A 20831-nucleotide genomic window follows, 5' to 3' on the forward strand; every position below is an offset into this window, starting at 1 on the left:
TATAAATAACCCAATGAGCTGTGGGTGTGCGTCTAAGAATGCATGGACATTGTGCTGTGTTTGTCTCTGTTATCTCTCTGTGTGTCACACACACACAAACACACACACACACACAGGTGCACAGTCACATACACAATTTCCACACACACACAAAGCCACAATCTGCATTCCCCTTGTCTTCTTTGTCTTTTGATACCCCCCCCCCCCCCTCCTATTCTTCTCTCCAGCTCAGTATCCTGTTGGTGTTCCTCTAACCTTTCCCAATCCTTCCCTTGGCACTTCCTGATCTATCCTTTGGGTTTCCATATTCATGCCCTCAATTCTGTACCTTGGCTAGCATCTCTTTGTCATTTCTCCAGGCTTAGAGTGTGTCACAAAATGTCATATCCGGTGGACTGAAATAAACAATTCATGACCTGAGCACATCTATCGACTGGATGAAAAGAGCTGGTTTGATCAGTAACATATCAGAGTTTTCCAACAAGATTTCCATCATCTAACTAGGACTTTTTTTTTTCCATCTTTAGTTTAGCTTTACAAACAAACCAACACACGTCTCAAAACTTGACCTCCCTCCCTGAGTTGACCTTGACCACTGAGACCAACAAAGCTATTTGTTTGCCAGACAGCTGGGGACAGTTGGCCCTCTGTGGTCTTCTTGGCTAAAACTCGGACTCCTCCGTCTCTCCATCCATCACGGTGTTCTTGGTGCTGACAGGGAGAAGCTGTGGACGTCACGCATCATTTCCTGTTTGAGTTATGAGGGGCAGGGGTGATGCCGCCTTGACAAAAGGGTAGAGAGGATAGCGGCGTGCACCTTGAGCGCCATAATTTAATGGAATAAAGAACTGAATCGGTGCTGACATTAGGTAGTCTCCCATGGCAACCCATTTCAGTACTATATTAACTTTTTATTCCATATTAACCTTTCCTGCAAGTAAACAGTTTATACAGAGTGTTTTAAGTTCTTAGCAAGATTTAATTTGCAGATGTCAATTACCCAGAACATGCAAATACATCTTCCAATTTCTCAAGTCAATAAATCAGTCATATAATAACTCTGTCAAAGAATGAGTCATAATTCATTAACCTCTGTCATCATTCAAGTCCACAGGACCCTACTTCAGTCCACACTCTTACAAAATGAGTTAAATTATCCAGCAGTTAACAAATGGAGTGTCATCTGAATCTGTCATATAAATCATTAAATTCTCAGAGTCACACTGAGCATTTAATTGTTAATGATAAAGTGAGGCAGTGAGCATGTAGTGAAAGCCACAGAGTGCCTCGCACTTCGGGGACTTAAGAGAGATAAGTAACGGTTGAAAGACACGGGAGATCCGAGTGGGAGAAAAGTTAACGAGAAAATCGTATCATGGATGTTTGGGTCGAAGTGTGAGCGTTGAGCAATGAGCACACCTGTTTTCCTCATTGTGGGTACACCTGTGCTGTGTAGGCGCTTGTTAATATCCACCGTGGGACAACGTTGTCAACCCCCCCCACTCCCTTTAGTAGTGTAAAAATCCTTCAGCCAATTTGGTTTCGAGGGTCAACATTCCTGTGATAAGAGGCTATTGTTCCCTCAGCTCAACACAAGTTTCACTGGGCCAGTTTCATAACACAGGAAGTTAGGTAATAAGTCTATTTAGGCAAGTAGTCCATTGTAACAATTCCACCTGCTCAGTAAGTAGGCTATTGCATAAGAGTCAAACTAAATACTAAACTACAGAAAAGCTCAATGGGCTCATGTTATCATTACAAATATTACATTTTCAAGGAAAGCAAACAACCATCAAGATAGTATATTTTAACTTCAAACATTCCTGCATTCTTCAGTTGCACTCATACACCAGTTGTCGGCATGCATAATGGATGCCTGGGTCTACCTGTATCGCCCCGGTATCCTAAATTATTCAGCCCACCAGACGTCCCGACAAGCTAGGACAAGCGTGTGTCATTTATGCACCAAAGCACAATGTAGCATTCATTCACCTAGGGTACCTTATGCCAAACATTTACTGTGCTGTGCCAAAATGCTCCAAGGACAGGAAAAGGCTTTCTTGCCAAAACAGGCCACATACAAGCAGGGCCACCTGTGTTTATTCATCAGCATAGCATGCTAGCAGCGCAAAAAGGGGCCAAAAAAACAGGATTGGACACATAAGCAATACTTTTACAAAGTAATGCAATCTAATTCCTTTCTCTTCATAACACTAACACTGTGTCAGACAGGTGATTTTGTTCTATAGTAATGTTTGAGGCTTCACTTTGTTTGAACTGCACTGTATTACAGGATGCCAGACAAAATATTAAGTTCAACACCAAATACCTGAATATGGCCTTAAAGAAATAGTACAACCTTTTGGGAGTAACACTCATTCTCTTTCATGCTGAGAGTTAGATGATTGATATCACTTTCATATCTATACTAGTAGTAAGCTATAGACAGCAGCCGGTTAGCTTAGTTTAGCATAAAAACTGGAAACAAGAAGAAACAGCTAGCCTGGCTCTGTCCAAAAGTATCAGCATCTCTAAGCTCACTAGTTAACTTGTTATATCTTGTGTGTTTCATCTGTACAAAAAACAAAGTGAAAAAAGTTTTTTTATGGGGGGGTTATGTGGGGGACTGTTTCTTGACTGGGTGCAGTGACTTGCTGGACTCCACCAAAACGTGTAATTTTTAAACTTCAGTTTTTGTCCGCACTAAACAAGATAAAAAAATGTTAATTAGTGAGCTTTATAGGTGCTCGGAGGCCTTTGCACACAGTCAGGTTAATCGTTTATTTTTGTGCTGAGCTAAGCTAACAGTTTTCTGGCTGGAGTTTCATATTTATTGTACAGCTATGAGAGTGGTATTGATCTTCTCATGTATCTCTAGGCAAGGAAGTTAATAAGCTTATTTCCAAAATGTCTCATTTTTTTCTTTAAACAGTACCATAGAGTTGACTCAGCACCTGCCTGACAGTGTCAGCATAAACTAAACATGATACTGTTTGTTACTGCAACAGAGTGCATTACATTGTACAGGAGTTGCTTTTATTGTGTCCACCCTCGGTTTAAGAGAAAGCAACAAGCTCAAAGCTTTGAAAAGTCCCACCACCAGACAGATAAAAGAGTGAAAAGGCAAAAAGGGGCTCGACCAACTGACCAGCAGAGGAGCGTTTCAGAAGAGCTGACAAACAGTGGCATTTAAGAAAGTTACCTTTTTCATCTGTATCTGTGATAAGCTATACCGGCTATAAGCCTAGGGAGAGAAAAACATAATAGTGTAATGGTTCATTATTTCATTATTGTCTAATTGAAGCCATTAACAACCAGGATAGCAACTGTATGCTCCATAAAAGATGAAGATATTGTTAAAAAAAACAACTTTTCAGCTTCTATAGTCATGGTCAGTCCACATTTTATTACATTTTCTATTAGTCACAACTGTTTTATATTTTGCAGTATTCAAGTGTTAAAGTTCTATTACTGCAGAAACATACTCATCCCAACCTAAAAAAAAAAAAAGAAACATCATCCCCTCATTGTGAACAAGGACTATTAGTCGACTTTAAGAGGCAGGTTAATATTATATGTCTTTAAGTAACACTGCTGTGAGACAGAGTAGCACCTAATTGCAGCACTTAAGAGCTAATTATGAGGATCATTTAGGTTTCGTATCAGTGATTCCAGCCTACACCAGTGCCTAGATATAGTAAATCTGGTGGGAGATAATTGGGGGGAAAAGGAATTACTATAAAAAAAAAAAAAAAAAGAATAAAGGCTTCAAATCAAAAAAGCTGTTTAAGCTGTGAAACTGCAACTCGACCGTGTGCAGTCTGACTTGCATTCAGATGAGTTGCATCATAAAACGTGACGTTAAAACAGAAAGATAAACGGTAAGTGTATGAGGATTTACCAATAATTCACTATTTGATCCCTCTCACGCTTTATGTAACACACACCTCTGCTGACTGACATGTGACCTCCTGTTGAACCACAAATCCATCCCCCCCCCCCCCTCCTCCTCCTCCTCCTCCTCCTCACATTCCCACCTCCACTCCTTCCTTCAACCCCTTCATCCTCCAAATTTAGGAGAAGCCAGAACAAGGTTAACTTTGGGAGAACTGCTTTACTCTGTCACTGTCACTTAATGCCTCCTTCCCCTCCTTTTTCTCCTCTCATCTCTCCTCCGCTCCCGCAGTTCGCCGAAGGGGCTAACATCACTGCTCGCTACTGAAGCTTACTGACTCCCCATGAATTAAACATGGATAAACATACTCTCCAACTAACAGGCAGGCTGTTGTGAGGGGGCGGCTTCACAGATGCATCGGGCACAACACTTTATCTCATCCCAGCTGCCGATCACATGTTTTGGGATGGATTAAAAAGTTGCACAAGAGGGGGTTTAGTGAGTTCAAATGATACTGGACTGGGCAAGTAGTGCCACTCACACATGTGTAAGTGACAGGAAGAGAGAGAGAGACGTTAAGTGTGTGCACCTCACCTGAGAGAGAAGCTTATTGTTGTCGTCCTCCAGGATCCGCACTTTAGTCTCCAGCTGCCTGATGTAGTTGGAGGAGGAATCTGGAGAAGAGATGGAGAAGAAAAGAGGGGAGGAGAAGAGATTAGCATTTCAAAGACCTCAAGCGGAAAACAGGCAGGCAGGGCCACTGGAGCAAAAGGACCGCATAGAGCTCCGATGGTTGCTGTGCACTTTGAGAGCCCCAAAAAGTCCTGGAGGAAGTGAATTCTCCTGTTGAGGGCTTTCAGATCATGGTTAATGTCTTCAAGGATAGGTTCACAATTTTTCAAGTCTGTCCTAAAACAACAGTCAGGTGCCTGAATGAACATTGAAAGAGGTTTTCCTCGCTGTAATCATTCCTCTTGTTCATACTGGCTATTAAAAGATCCCCTTCAATTTAACTGATGGGAGCCAAAATCCACAGTGTGTCCACACAGTCATTTTGTGCAAAAATGCATTTAAACGTTTATCTGAAGCTTGTATGAGGCTGCGGCAGTCTGAGTTAGTCATATTAAGTGGATATCTGCCACATTTACAGTCTTTTTAGCATGAGATTCCCTCTTTGTGTTTCCTCGGAAAGTGTTTCCCTGTTGAGCTGCAGTGGAAGTATAATAACAAAAAGAGGGACTTTGGCACTAAAAAGACTGTAATGTTGAAAGATATCTACTTCATTTGACTAATCGAGAATGGCTGCAGCTTCATATTAGCTTCAGATAAACTTTTAAATACATTTTTGTACAGAAGGAGGACTGTGGATTTTAGCCTCCATCACTTACATTGTATGTGCATTATGAAGGGATCTTCTAATGGCCAATATGAACAGGAGAAATGATTACAGCAAGAAAAACCCATTTTAATGTTCATTTGAGCGCCTGACTGTTGTTTTAAGAAAGACTTGAAAAACTGTACCTATCCCTCAAGTTGAAATATGTGCAATATTTGGCTCTTCTATTGAACAGCGATCTTCTGCTTTGAAACTACATTGAAGTATATGATGTATATTTTGCAACACAAAAACAAGGAGGTTGAATTTGATGGTTTCTTGTAGAAGGGCTTGTTATGAATCAGCATACTGGACCACAGGTTTGAATTTCTGACTGTCTGAGTCTCAGCAGGTCAATGAGAAGCCTTGTATGAGCTTGAGACAATTAATCCTGACAGGTAACAAAGGGTAACATGTATCAGAGAAATAATTTAAGTAGGGCTGCAACTGTTGCTTTCAATATTGATGAATTGATTATTTTTTTCAGATGAATCCTTTATTTTTGTCTTTAAAAAAAAGTCACAAAAACAGTGAAAACATACTCATTACAACTTCCCAGAAGAAGAAGAAGCCCAGAGTTACATCTTCAAATTGCTCATTTTGTCCAACAAACAGTCAAAAACCCAATTTAATTAACCAAATTAATTGTCTCTGGATTGACTAATGGATTAATCACCAAACTGTTAAAACTCCAAATTTAAAACTTATTGGCTTTTAGCAAAACTGTAACTACTTCTAGTGTTATTCTGTAAATCCTTCTACCATCCACTCAGCCGTCTATGTATATATAGTCTGCCTTGTGAAAAGTCCTCATGTGCTTAAAAAAACTAGTTGTAAATTGATGTCAAGGGTCAAGCACTGGGCGTTCCCACCCACATTAGCAGTGTTTGACCTGACTTTCCAACCCCTTTACTTAACTGGGGTCATTTCCCAGTTTGGCTCACATTTTCCTGCTCAGTGTGAAACAGACATCAATTCCATATTTGAGATTTGTCTCAAACTGTCTCTACACCTGACAAACAAGTGTGATTGAGGTCCATAACATTGTTGATTGTGGAAAAAAAAAGCAGCAGAATCAAGGTTTCTGGAGGGCTGGACTGGCGGGGGGGGGGGGGGGGGGGGGGGGGGGGGGTGATGTTATTTGACTAAAACTATGCATTTTCACATAATTTTACAATATTTATTAAAGAGGTTGTAATTTTTCACAGTACACTCAGACAGCGGCAAGAATAAAAATGAAAAAGATATGCTCACTGATGAACTAAGCGCTATGTCCTGATGTAATCCTTCACATTTTTGTGAGTGATCACACTGTGCACCTTAAAAATAATAAGCACAATTTTGTTTGGCATATAGTGAAGGGATTTTCTAATCCTCCCATAGTCAGGGTGTAGCTACGAGCCAGCTGTAGGGACGGGTGTGGTTAGACTTGTATCTCTATCTCATAGATACTCTTATCAGTCCAGTTCTTCATCAATACCGTTAGTGGTTCTTTTTCATTACTAAAGAATTGTTTAGATTATTATTTTTTTTTTTAAAAAATCACTGAATATCTCACTGGAAAGAAATCTAAAATGTCAATAAAATAAATAATTTTCCTGACTAATACTAAGTGAGGTTTGGAGGTTTAGGTTTAGTCCTTCATCCTGTCCTCTGTCCTCCTTCCTGCAGGTACAGTACTGCTGGTAGAGAGAAGAAGGGCTGGTTTGGGAGGGGGGGGCTGCCGTCTCAGCCTGTAGCTACGTTTACAAGAATTTGACCAGTTTTAATATATGTTGCAAACTAAGCTGAACAGTTAAACTACAGACAGACAGCTTTCGTTTCAGCTTGTTCATAAGGATTCACTGTTATCCTGATCAGTGTGCTGTTGTTGTGTAAAACATACCAGGTGGTGGATGGAAGACAAAGCAGTTGAAAAATACTACATCACTTCTCTACATGTTTATGCTTGTTGAACAGGTGGTTTGATAAAGTACTTATTGGTGATTACAGTAACAAGCATAGAGTTGTTATCAACTTGAGTGAAACGTGTGTGTGTGTGTGTGTGTGTGTGGTGGACACATAGCGCAGACGAGAGGACAGAGAAGCTAGCGCAACTATAAAGTTTTTTTCTGTTCAAGGCGCTGTGAAAAAAATAACACTTAGGCGCTGTGCCTAAGTCTTATAATGGTAGGGAAAACCCTGGAATCAACTCTATTGAGTTCAAACCAGGGACAGGAGCTGTGTGAAGTTTGTCTCAGTAGGTGGCACAGAGCCTGTTATCTAAAAAGGAATGTTTAATTTACAGTGCGAGATCAAAGCCGAGTTGTGCAGAGGAGCTGCACTCAGCAACTAGTCGGCAACTAGTCAGGAGCACACCACCGCGCGCACAGCTTTACTTTATTTTGTTTTCTAAGTGGAAGTACAGAGAGAGAGAGAGGCAGAGAGTGGAGACGTTGATGGAGAAATGGAAACAAAGCCGGCAGGGGAGGTTTTCTGATGAAAAACGATGGGTGGAGTAAGATGCAGATGAGAAGTCACTGCTGTAGGGGACTGCACACACACACCTACTCACAAACACACACACACACACACACACACAAAATCATAACATGTTGCATCAGTGAGGTAATGCTGACCTTGGTTTGTTATGTATAACCGAAATGTTATTAAAACTATTAGCCTACCTGGTTAATCTGCACTGTGCAACCAGGGGGTGCTATTCTGCACAGACCCACTATTAAACACAAAACACACTCACACTCACACACACTCACACTCACACACACACAGTGGCAAACTGAATTCCACAGATAACAGTTACACCCTTGTTTTACCCAGGTGAACATGTGTTTACAAGTGTTAACATGTACCTAAGTAAGCAGGTTTTCGTCGCCTCTCTGCAGTAACCTGTATTATCCAACATAATGTAAATCAAAAAAACACTGTTTGCATTATCAGGGGAAAGAATTATAGAAACTAGGTTAACATAGCTGCATTTCTGTTGAAGAATGATACCTGAATGGGGTTTTTAAACAACATTGTGTCAAAAATAATTACTTACACTAAATATGACATTAAGATAATTGGTAGCCACTCCCTCCTTGACTCATCCCCCGCTTCTCTTTCTGTTTGGACACATGCCTCTGTTGTAACTTCTCCACCTGTTCATTGTAAACAATACATAAATACATAAGCTAAGCTCCCAAAAACTTGAAATTCCTTTAAAAAAAAAAAAAAAGCTCATGACCTCCACTAGTGGTTCTTTGTTTTCTGCTGTGCTGCAAACACCCTATCCCCATCTGTCCCTCACAGTTCATCTTGCTTTCACTTTTATATTTGACACTTTTAGTGCCACTTGGATTGAAGCACGTCTCTCCACCCGAAAAGGCAAATGAGAACAACTGCAAAACTGAAACTGTGTGAGATGTTTGACATGTTACAGGGAAAAAAAACATGTAACCACAGTATTTTTTAAAAAGATCTGCATAAATGAGCGAGAGTGTTCATTCATGACTGTGGAAAATAATCCCAAATCAAGGTCCACGTGGGTTTCCACAGCCGAATATGACAATATTCTGAATTTGATACAGCATATTCTGAATGTAGCATTTTCTGATTAAGACATGTACGATACACTGGTATTATTCTGGTTTTAGGAGCATTCTTTGGACAATTGGGGATTTTATTGCAGTTCACGACACATGACCCTCTTGCCTGTTTACCCCTGTGCAGGCAAAACGACATATACCGGAGCAGGAAGGCGGATGGGGAACAGGAACGAGGGGAGAGTGGAGAGCTGTTCAGGGGCGGGCTGGAAAAGCAGAGAGCGCGCCTTCTCCACGACGGGGACGGAGGGGATTGGTTATTATCCTGACATGCACCCATGGACTGACAGTGACGACTCAAAAAAACACTCAGCAGTGTTGTAAACATCATGGGACAACCTAGATACTGGATGTGCCTGTAACTATAAATTTATAATATCAGTCATATCAGTATCACTCAGGCGGTAGCTCACGAATGTTTTTCACTTCGCTGGTTTCTCGAGATCTTGTGATTCCTGTTACCACTGCAGGAGAGGGAAACCCTGAAAACCCTCTGCGTGTAAAACGGGAATATTAGTGGAATATCCATTTTCATTAACCATGTAAACAGCTTAGTAGGACTATAAGAATAAGGGCAAAAACCAGAACACTTTGTGCATGTAAACGTCGTCACCCTGTCCTCTCGCCTCATTAGCATCAGTCCAAATGCTCTGTATCATTAATATAATTGAAAAATGTCAGCCATAGTTTAAAAATATGGTAGCGGATGCTGAGAAATCTGATTACTGCCTTAACTAGATTTCTCCCAGCAACTTGGTTACATGTCTAACGTCTATTTTAGATCGAGTTAAAGAAATGAACCAATTTATGATGCTGCAAAAAATAGCAATAAAAAGATTATGCTGATTTTCTCCCAAACCCGGCATTAAATCTTTTTCAAAACGCACAATACTGCTCTCTTTCTCCAGACCTGACAGTAGACAAGAGTGCGTTGCCCCAGCTGGGTCTTCAGGCCTATTTATGTTCAGCCCCTTGACTTTTAGGAGGGGCGGTGCAGACAGTGCTGTCAGTTGGCTGGTTAGAGAAGAGGCTGCAGTAGCCAGAGCTGGTAATCCTCTCTTTCTGCCTTGTGACCCTCTAATCTGGATTCATCTGCTGGCCTGATCTGCAGCCAGATCTCAAGCCGATTAGGATGAAGGTTCCTCAGGCTTCAGTCATCACCAGCACAAACAACAAAAGAGAGAAGGCTCAGAAAGAGGGTGGAGGATGGAAAATGAATGTGTGTTGCTTTCCCCCCCACCCACCCTGCCCCCCCTCTCTGCTTTGTATATTTAGATTACTTACAGAGATTGAGATCTCGCCATCGGTAATCCAATAAACTCAAAAGTCATCTGAGTCTGTCAGGCTTATTTTTATCTCCTTAGAACAAATTAAACAAAAATTCAGATGAGCAATATGTTGCTCAGACATATTTGACTAGAGGAACCCAGAGTTGGCCTAAATTGAGTAGTCCCACAGCCAGGAGCAGTCTGAGAAGCTTCAGATACCACAGCACCATCTCTCCCTTTCACTCCCCATCTATAAGCCTTTGATGTGTTATAGGGGGTTACATTAAATCTCAGAGCACATCACTTCAGCATCACACATGGCATGATTAAGTGGTCCTGCTTAAATATGTGCTGATCTGCCGTGGGAACATTCACAGGAACACACATCACGCACAAAATGCCTCAACACCTCCCTATACACACACACACACACACACACACACAGACACACACACACACAGACACACACACACACACAGACAGTACACATGCATGCTGCATGCACATAGCCGCAGGGATCTGCTGGGAGAATCCAGCCGTCCCCCTCTCTTTAACACCCGGCTCCAGAGAGCCATGCTGGTGGGAGAGGGGGTCAGGCAATTAAAGCGTTCCCTGTCTCCCTCACCACTCCTCCATCCTTTTATCCCTCCATCCCTCCGGCTCACATCCTCTTCTCACCGCTGTTCCACAGGGCCGGAGGTAAAGCTACAGATCACACAGGGATCGCATAGCCGAACCTAAATAATTATTCTGTAAAACTCAGCTCGCCATCTACTCTTTTATACACAACAGGCACCGAGGGAGAGGCCGTTATTATTTATGCATAGCCTGAATGTGATCTTAAGAGCCAATAAAGTGAGTGCAAGGCACTGTGAAGAAGTAGGAAAGTAAAAATGCCCAACTAAGCAGTAAACAATAAAGAGAGGCAGAGAGTCCTTACAATGCACAAGTAAGCCATTTTTTACCTCGGCACAAGTGTTGTTCACCCAATAAACTGAGCTGATGTATCTTAATGTGAGAGCATGTGTGTGTCTGTGTGTGCGCCTAAGACAAAAGGTGACAGTGGCGCGAGTCCGTCCCCCTCTCTGCACGTCATTTTGAATCACGTCAGTGCCACTGTGACCCACTTCCAGCAGCCACTCCCTCCTTAACTCTGCTCCACTCCCTCATCCCCCGCTTGTCTTTCTGTTTGAACACATCCCTCTGCTGTAACTTCTCCACCCATTGTCTTTCTGTTTTTTGTTAACAACACATAAGTGTACAGATTTTTGTGAGACACTGGTCGAATGAGTCTCTTAATGATGAGAAAATGAACGCCGAAAACTTGTGTGTCCTATTATTTTCTCATCACTTTTACTCAGCAAGTTAAACTAAATGTGAGCTAAGCTCCCAAAAACTTGCAATCCTTTAAAAAAAAAAAGAAAAGGTCATGACCTCCGCTGGTGGTTCTTTGTTTTTTTGCTGTGCTGCAAACACCCTATCCCCATCTGTCCCTCACAGCTCATCTTGCTTCACTTTTATATTTGACGCTTTTAGTGCCACTTGGATGGAAGCACGTCTCTCCACCCGAAACACAAATGAAAACAACTGCGAAAGCTAAAACTGCGTGAGACGTTTGATGTGTTATAGAGGAAAAACATGTAACCACAGTATTTTTTAAAAGATCTGCATAATAAGCCAGAGAGAGTTCATTCATGACTTTGGAAAATAATCCCAAATCAAGGTCCACTTGCTACCACGCAATCATCAAGTTTGCAATCATTTTCGTTACAGTTACATTACCATTGCACAGCCATGCGGTTTAACTGCGGAGTGATTTGAAAAGTCTGCACCGAATTGCCTCATAATGGTAATGCAACACTTACAGTAAATGATGTGAATAGACAAATACTGTATGCAAATGAATGGAAAACCAGTGGTTAACCAAAAGCAGAAGCAGCTTGGTTTGCAAAATGGTTGATTTGTGTTCTAAAGCATATTGTATTCATAGTAAATGGGCTAAAACATGAAAAACCACTTTAAGGGCTTGGTTTTAGATAATATACTTTAAAACATTTTGACAAGTAGCACTAGCAGTCTCTTCTTTACATTTCTACTTCTATATTTGTTCTTTCTGTATGTCACACCCTTCCTATATACATTATACTTCAACTCCTAGTATGGGGCTGTGGGTGGGACTGAGTTTATTGGAGGTCAAGGCAGGCGATTCTTTAAGGAGCATGTTGTGAAGTACACGAGGGGAAACAGGGGAGTCGGGCATGCCGGTAAGGAGGTTTTTACAACAAACAAGAGGGCTAGTCTTAAAATGAGTCCACGCATTCAAATTTACACCGACAGGAATGTTACAATTAGAGCACCACCAACCTCCGTGCTATTGACTCCAAGGTCTTTGCTACATCAAAGTAGCTTTGGTAAAATAGTATTGGTTAAAAAGGACCAAGCTTTGGAATCCCCTTATGTTTTCAAGTCAGATCCCATGGCTGTTTAGAAGCCTGCAGTGCATTGAAATCACTCCGCTTTTATTATTCCTGGCTCGGCTTTGGCTTTCATCTCCTATTCACAGCTGTATCGCAGTGTTTTAGCACAGAGACATGGATATTCTCTCAGCGATGTGTGTGTGTGTGGAGTATGAATGAGCTCTTATATGCAGCGTTTGTAAGATAGGGAGTGCATGTGGGTTTGTGCATGGGTGTCTAAGCTGACTCTGTGTGTGTGTGTGTGTGTGTGTGTGTGTGTGTGTGTGTGTGTGTGTGTGTTTGTGTGTGTGTAGGAGGGAGCGGGTGAGGGGATTTTTAAACCCATCTGTGATTATACTGTATGTGTGTTCAAGGCGGGAGGTTGGGTCGATTACCTCAAGATGTTGAAGAAAGAGCAGAAATGGTCTAAACAGTCTCTCTTCTTGCCCTCCTTTCTCTGAACCAACACCCAAGTTAGGGCACAGTGAATTCCATGAAATATGACCTCACAGGCTACAGGAAGTCTGGTTTATCATAAGACAATGCTTCCAGTAACCGGCAATCTTGAAATACTCTAGAAAGAATATATTAGATCCATGATGGGAAGTAGAATCAGAATGAAACTGAAAAAAAGGAGACAGAAATGGAAAAAGGAAACGAAGGACAGAACTTGGTGATCTTCAAGTTGCTCGTCTTTTTTTTTACCAACTAACAGTCCAACATCCAAACTCCAATTTACAACTATATAAAACAGATATTATATTGATAAACATATAAAATATTGATTGATAACTTAAACAATTATTCAACAATCAAAACTGTTCAAGCAAACGCAGGCCTAGATGTTTTTTTTTCCCAGCTAAAATGACAACTGCAAAGCTACAGCTAGCTAACTAGCTAACTACCAAGCTAATTAAAACCAACTTACTTGAAAACGCCGTCTCAAGCTGAAATTTTAATGTTTCCAGCTGACTCATTTTATAAGGATAAAATATGTAAAAGGCTCTGAAATATGCACATGACAGCTACATACTGAACATCATGCTAAAAGGAAACAAGGCCTAAGTGACATGCCCCAGGCAAAAAGTCAGTATTGTCACCAGTTGACGAGGAGCAGCATTGCTCTTGTATTGCAAAATACTGTGTCTCAGTAGCCCCGGTATTATAATACAGTATTATGAATGAAATGTAGACTGTTTAATCAAATCTTTACACTTTCACTCATGGATTTTTGGTTTTGGAAAGCGATTAAAAAAAGACACCACCCTACAAACTCTTTAAATACCACGGATCGCTGTTACTACAGCCCCGAGCACACCGCTTCTGTATGTGGAGAAATAGAAAGCTTGACAGGCCCAGTCATGGTTGGAGTTTAGCAAATGGTCAATTAACTGATTGATTTATCGACTAAATTGTTTAAGCTGTGTGTTCCATATTTTCGAGTAGCAGAGCCTGTACAGTATACTGTATGTGTAAACAGCTTTGTGAATGGTGACATATCTGCACTCTGCACCCATACACTTCTATCTGTACCTGTAACCCTGGCTGTGTGTCTGTAAGCACTGACTATGTGTATAGCACACATGCATGTGCTTGTCCAGCATGCCAGTGTGTTTCTGTGTGTGTGTGTGTGTGTGTGTGTGTGTGTGTGTGCCTTGTCTGCTTGGCTGCCCAGCGCCCGGTCAAAGCCAGGGCAAGCCGACCAGAGGAGCAGAGAGGAACAAGTTAAGTGGGCACCCATGCTGCATTAATGAGGGGGATGGCAGAACCTGGCAACCCAAGCACGTAAACCACGGGCCAGTGGAAGGGCTTCAAAGGCTCCACTGGCTCATCAGCTGGCGGGGAGCTAACCCCATCTGACAAGACATGGCACCCGCTCTTGAAGGAGAGAGAGAGCGCCTCACCTCCCTACGCACTCTGGTGTGTGTGTGTGTGTGTGAATGTGCACTGTAGAAAGCAAGACATGTTTTTTCATGTGCATGTTTTTAGTGTGTGTGTGTGTGTTTCTGCGTGTGATAACAGCAAAGTATTACATTACGCTTGAAGAGAAACAAACCATGCTGAGTGACTAGTGTGAAAGTTAAAGTGCCAAATGGATTACACTTCAAAAGGACGGCATGTGTGTATCAACAACTCTTGAACACTGACCAGGTGAAATCAGCTTTTTAATCATTTCCCGCTTGTCAACAATAGAGGCTTAGTAACAAGCAGGGACAGCTCAGAGTGGTTTTAACTCAGCGTTTCCCCACTAATGATAAGTAACAGACCATTTGAGAAATCATCTGTGTCAAATACAAAATTACTAGAAGAGATCTGGCCCTGAGGAATTTTTAGTAACATAAATATTTAGTTCACTTTGGTGTATCTTAGCTCTGTGAAGCCCTCTGTGGTCCTGCAGTAGAAACGAGACAGCTGATTGGCTGCGAGGGAACCTTGGACCTTGACCACATACAGATACTGAAGCTGTGTGTTTGCTGTTAAAGGGTAATAATTCAGTCGTGACCAGCATTCTCTGTCTAACCTCTGCGGCTAAGCTGTGCTCTAACATTAGCTGTTTACTGAAGCTGCTAAAGAAAATTGACAGACTTTGATAAGACATCAAGTCTTCTACTTTTGACATACACACAGCATCAGAGATTCTCCAAGAGACATTATATTACATGTATGCTACCTATACAGTTTAGCATCTTAGCGCTGCATTAGAGAAAGAAGAGGGTCTAGTGTTATTGGTCACTTTTTCATGGATCCAGTTGTGCTAAAACTGGGATACCTGTCAATTTGAATCATGAGACGGTGTAAGAGAAATGCAGGAGTGCTGAAATCACAGATGACACTAAGTAACGGCTAACAACGTGGTAGCAAACATGAATTTTGCTTTTTAGTTTGACCTCAAGTCAATAAACTGGAACTATATCTTCTGATTCAATCCGAAGCCAAAGTCAGACACAGATCTTTACAGAAATGATGGTCCAGTGGCGTAGTGTAAACAGCTTCCCAATGAGATGGCAACGGGATAGCGATTGAAAGTCACACAAAAAAAAAAACACAAGAGAGTATTGTCTGCCATTTGGAAACGTTCTACATTTATCCAGAAGGGCTCAGTGTATAAAAGTAAAGCGCTCAATTGTTTCCTGCTTCATGCATCCATGCGAAAATGTTCTGACAGTCTACAGACCGCTCCTCATTACCTCACATTATTTCCCAACATAAATCAATCTATCAAGATTAAACAGAGGGAAGTTGACAGGGAATCACTATTGACTTAATTAAATTACTCCATAGCATGTTGTGTATGTAATTACATCCCTTGTAGTCATTTAAATTTGCATGGAGGTCAGCTGGGACTCTTTAATGTATCAAGGGCTGTTAATGTCTATTGAGTTGAAATTGAAAGCCTGTTTAAATCTCTCATGTCTACTTATTGATTGGTCTGTCGATATCCTCAGCAGGAAAGAGAGAGGGACAGAGAGAGAACGAGGCAGAGGGAAACGGTTTATTAATAGGTATTCCAGGAGACAGTAACGCAGACGTGTGTGTCTTGTTTCTATCACACATCCTGTCTGGCAAAGTGATGCGTCCCTCCCCTGTCTCCTCCGCTCGTCGTCACCACCCTCGCAGGGTCAGCGGACGCCTTCGCATGCCTGCAGCTGAGCGCGGCTGGCTGGCTGAAAATGTGTCTGCGTGCGTGCGTGTGTGTGTGTGTGTGTGATGTTTGTGTGCGTCGATGATTACGTGCGTATGAGCCCATGTGTTAATGTGTGGATGTGATTTAAAAATAAATCCACTGAAAGTTGATGTGTAGGGGTTATTGTGACCCGATAACACACAAAGCTGCTTGCAACTTGTGTTTTTTGGGGGTTTTTTTGGAAAAAAAACCCCAAAAATTACCTGACGTAGTTTAGCACCTGCAATGGTTGAGCAAAAATCGAACAAATAAAACGCAAGAGCGACGGCTTATTTCTTTCATAGATGATCGGGCCACTTGTAAGGCTAGTACCCTATGCCCTTAATCTTTTGATTAGGCTAGAAGAATGGCAGTCTGGCAGCCAGTTGGGTTTAATCCCATGAAATCAAAGCTGTGGGCTTATATTTGGTCCACATCCTTAATTACTGTCCATGTGTGCATGTGTGTGTGTGTGTGTGTGTGTTGGCTACTCACTGTGAGACAAAACAGAAAAGATTAGTGACATTTGGAGATGGATTTAAGGCTATTGTTTGTCTACAGAATACTGCAATACTTGATCTCGTCTATTGGAAACCAGCTGTGTGTGTTGTGTTGCAGAAGACTTTTCTTAACCGTCTTTCACTTCTGTGTCAAGCACATGAATAAGGTTGGTACCCGAACTGTATTAAGTTTCCGGATAAAAACTCAATATACTAGAGTCCTTTAAAAAAAAAAAAAAAAAAAAAATGTACAAGCCATCTGGTACTGGTTTACAGAGACCTTCTCAACTGAGCAATATGTTTTGTTCAGTATTCTGCTATTCCAAGAAGATCTAAAGAGCATGTTTCTTGCTATCTCACACTCAGTGACACACACGGCCCTTGACACTAAAGGCCAAAGGTCATAACTCTTGACTGGTTCAGGGATGGGACATAAAATTCCTCTGGATCAGTCAACCAGGTAGGATTTTCTGCTTGTGTTGGAAGAACACAGTGGGATTACTGTGCTACTGCATTTCCCCCCCTTTTTTTTTTTTGCTGTAAATAACAATGTACAAAACTGCACGATCCCTTTTGCTTAAACACATTTCTGTATTAGACAGCTATTTAGGGATGACTTGTGTGGATTTTAAGTCCTTTGTTAGCAGGAATTATGAATACTTACTTTTTGGTTTAACTCAAGTTAAAGCATGTCCCCTTTTCAGCACAAACACTTAGAAAATGTCACCATAAACAGCTATTTAACTTGCTCACAGTTTCACAGATATGTTGCCTGTAAACGCCTGGATGTCATCAACATGATACCCCACAGTGCCCATGAAGGGCTTTACAGAAGAGGCTTACGAGATGGCTGGCTTTACCTCGCGCAACCCACAACCCACCGCAGTGTGTAAACAAACACCAGAGGGCATTGTGGGTAGGGAACATCCTCCCGGAGCCCATGGCCCTCTTTAACCTCATTCCTCTCCCTGTTACCACGGTTTCACCATTACAAACCCCATGGCAACCTCATTAGCATAAATCTGCATACCACCCCGTTTCCTTTAAAGTCTGTCTGACTGACTGCTGAGCTGGCAAAGGTTCTGCTTATGTAAGCAGAGTCTAACAGCTCGAAGTTAGATGGTAAATACAGAGGACATTCCTCAATAAGTATAACCCTGAAACCCCTTTATTATCTGCCGCTGAAAATCCCGTCTGTTATGCGGGTTCTGAGGCAATGTGCAAACTAGGGCTTCTTCCAGTCTTGAGAAAATAACTTTTTTTTTTTTTCTTTCCAGTGACATCATCTCGCGGTTTCATTACTGTTTACAAGAATAATAACCACCTCTGGTTTCATTCTAATGCAAAGCAGAGAGGAAGAGAGAGCGAGGCAAGATTCAACTTGTGGCTCTGTTATTTAATCCAACTGCTGACAAAATCGTACTTGTTTTTATCTGCGCTACGGTTGATTGGGTGATTAGAGCTCTAAACAGAGCATTACCTGTGACAACATGCAGGAAATAGTAAGAATAGCAACAAAACAAGTGAAAGCATTTTACTGGAGGGATTTCGAATGGAAAGAAGCGACTTGTAAATAAAAAAAAACCCTCAATTCACTGGTGTCATCTGGAGCTTTTCTCCAACTATTAACCCAGCATTGGTGGATAAAAAGGGATCACTGAGGAGCTATTAGCACAGTAATTGCAATAAAGAGAAAGAGATGTTGCGTAAGAGCTGTCCAGATAGACAGTTATCTCATCCAACTCCAGCTGAAATTAGATTGATGCTGGACTGGAGTTCCATAGCCTTTGACTCATCCTGACAACAGCGTTTTGAGACGTGGTGAAACTAAGCAAAGGCGACAGCGCTTATACTCCGCAGTTGACGAGAAAGAGGCCATTAGAAAGGGAACAGGAGAATGAGAGCGAGACGTGCATACAGTAGGGTTATAGAGATACTGTGCAGGCGAGACAGAAAGAGGCATAATAACCAAGGGAATTCTATTACATCCCATTATGACTGGTTAGCACTGGCTCAAGGCTAGACTGTGTAGTTTCATCCACAAGAGGACAAAACAAGGCTAGCCAGGACTCATTATCCATGTCCATGACTTTATTCCTTGGCTGTTTTTCTCAGCAAATTTTTTTTTTTTGTTTGTTTTTTTTGCTTGGATTTATATTCAAATCTACATGGACCGGCTGGCGAATAGTGATCAATGTATCTGGCTTGAGTCGCAGACATCCTCATCCTGTTGTGCAGGACGGAACGGTCTGAAAAATATCCAAACAGCTACATGGTGTTAACATACCCATCCAAAGAAGCAAGCTATTTTTAACCCTCAACATAAAATCTCCTTGTAAGAGGCAGCAGCAGCAGCAAAATAACATTTTAATCTTCCAAGTGTCTGCGCACACACATACACACACACACACAAAAGTCGCCAAGCATCTTCGGACAGAGGAGAGGAGAGGACGCACCTACAGTTTGTGTGCTTATGCATGTGAAAAGATGGAAGTCAAAAGGTGTGAAACATCACAGAGAGGAAGAGTCAAGTCAGCGTGAATGCCACCGACCTTTTTAAAAAAGGAAAAAAAAAAAATTTACGAGACCTGACAAGCAAACATTAGGCTACACTCGGTTATTTTTGTCGCCGCTGTGCCTGCAGGGGCTGAGAGACGAGCGGCACCGAGAACATGTTTTCTTAACACGTCTTCTGTTTGATTGGAGCTGCCAAGCATTCCCAAGAAGGTGTCTGATCTTGTCTAATTGTTGCCACTTTAAATTGAACAGGAGCACAGTGTCCTTTAAAATGTTCTGTTTGTCTCCTCACAGCTCTGAGTTTAACTGGTGACATAGATTAAAAATAAGCAACAGGAGAAGACACCATGGGCTCTGGGAACTGGCGATGGGTATTTGTCTTTATTTTTGGACCTTTTTTTTAGACTAAACCTTAATCGGTTCATCCAAAAACAACAAAAAAAATGTGATTAATCATTAATTTCACCCAACAATTCTCTAATTAGACTTGCAGCCAAGCGATATGAGAAATACTTGAAATAACTAAGCGTAGCATTCGAAAAGACGTCGACCAGCCGGCAAAAAGTGATCGATGTATCTGGCTCGAGTTGCAGACATCCTCATCCTCTTGTGCAGGACAGATGAACAGTCTGAAACATATCCAAACAGCTATGTGTGTTTCCACAAAAAAAAAAAAAACTCCTTACATGATGTAAAATATAAAAAAAACATCAAAAGGTATCAAATAAATGTGTTGTGACTCCTTTCGTGCCTTTTCTCAAACCTGTTTGGCAGATTTTCAGCAGTTAGAGAGGTCAGACGAGGATATCGTGGCTTCATGCAGAAGAAAACAGCTGTGTCCCACTTCCATACTACAAACTAAATCTGAGGAGATTTTAAATATGTAGTGTGTTTATACTGGAAAAGTAAACACATTAAACACACTTGTAAAAAAATTCAGTATGCATACTTTAAAAAAAAAAAAAAAAAAAAGCTTGATTTTTTGAGCATGCTGCTAATGAACATTACTGTCCTTCCATACAAGGCTCACAGCTGCAAATAATTAACTATATTTAAATAACTATACACACACACATGCATCAACAGAGTGTGCATGAGCTCTACAAGGTATACAATCAATAAAAACAAGCATCAGCTCGACCGAACACTGCTCCGCTCGCGCGATAGTGATTAATCACACCGGTAAACATTTAATTGAAGCTAATGAACGGCTTCATCCGGCGCTGTTGTTAAAAACGTCAACCTTATTTCCACCCTTGAAGGCGATGATGACATTTATGACTACCGCCGCCGCTGCCCGTGTCGAGCAAGTTTAAAATTTAGGGCATTGCATTTGATGGGATGATGGAGTGGATTATGGCGTTATATAGCCTGTAGCGAGGGTGCATAGGGAGAGTTTTATATGTCGTTATACGCCGCGTTGTGATATATGATACAGGTCCCAGTTCCATAACTGCCACTGCAGCACTGAAGCGCTCCATCCTTTTAATAGGCCTAAACCCCGCCTCTGACTTAGAGCCATTAGGTTTATTAGTGTAGCTTGTACGGGGGGCAAAAGCGCGCACACAC

The 20831-nt window shown here is 41.6% G+C and overlaps 1 protein-coding gene across 4 annotated transcripts in view; it reads right to left on the reverse strand.

Annotated features, from left to right (window-relative positions):
- The window catches only part of ccdc85cb (coiled-coil domain containing 85C, b), a 50892-nt gene that overhangs the window by 10816 nt on the left and 19245 nt on the right, over positions 1–20831 (reverse strand). For 2 of the 4 annotated variants that reach the window (XM_044376520.1, XM_044376519.1), the window contains exons 2-3: positions 4490–4569; positions 3203–3244 (exon numbers count right to left, since the gene is read on the reverse strand). In XM_044376520.1, coding sequence (XP_044232455.1) covers positions 3203–3244; positions 4490–4569 — 122 coding nt within the window. The remainder of the gene's footprint in view (positions 1–3202; positions 3245–4489; positions 4570–20831) is intronic. The other 2 variants (XM_044376522.1, XM_044376523.1) reach the window with 1 other exon arrangement.

This window comes from Thunnus albacares, chromosome 16, assembly GCF_914725855.1.
Source record: "Thunnus albacares chromosome 16, fThuAlb1.1, whole genome shotgun sequence".
Taxonomy (NCBI): domain Eukaryota; kingdom Metazoa; phylum Chordata; class Actinopteri; order Scombriformes; family Scombridae; genus Thunnus; species Thunnus albacares.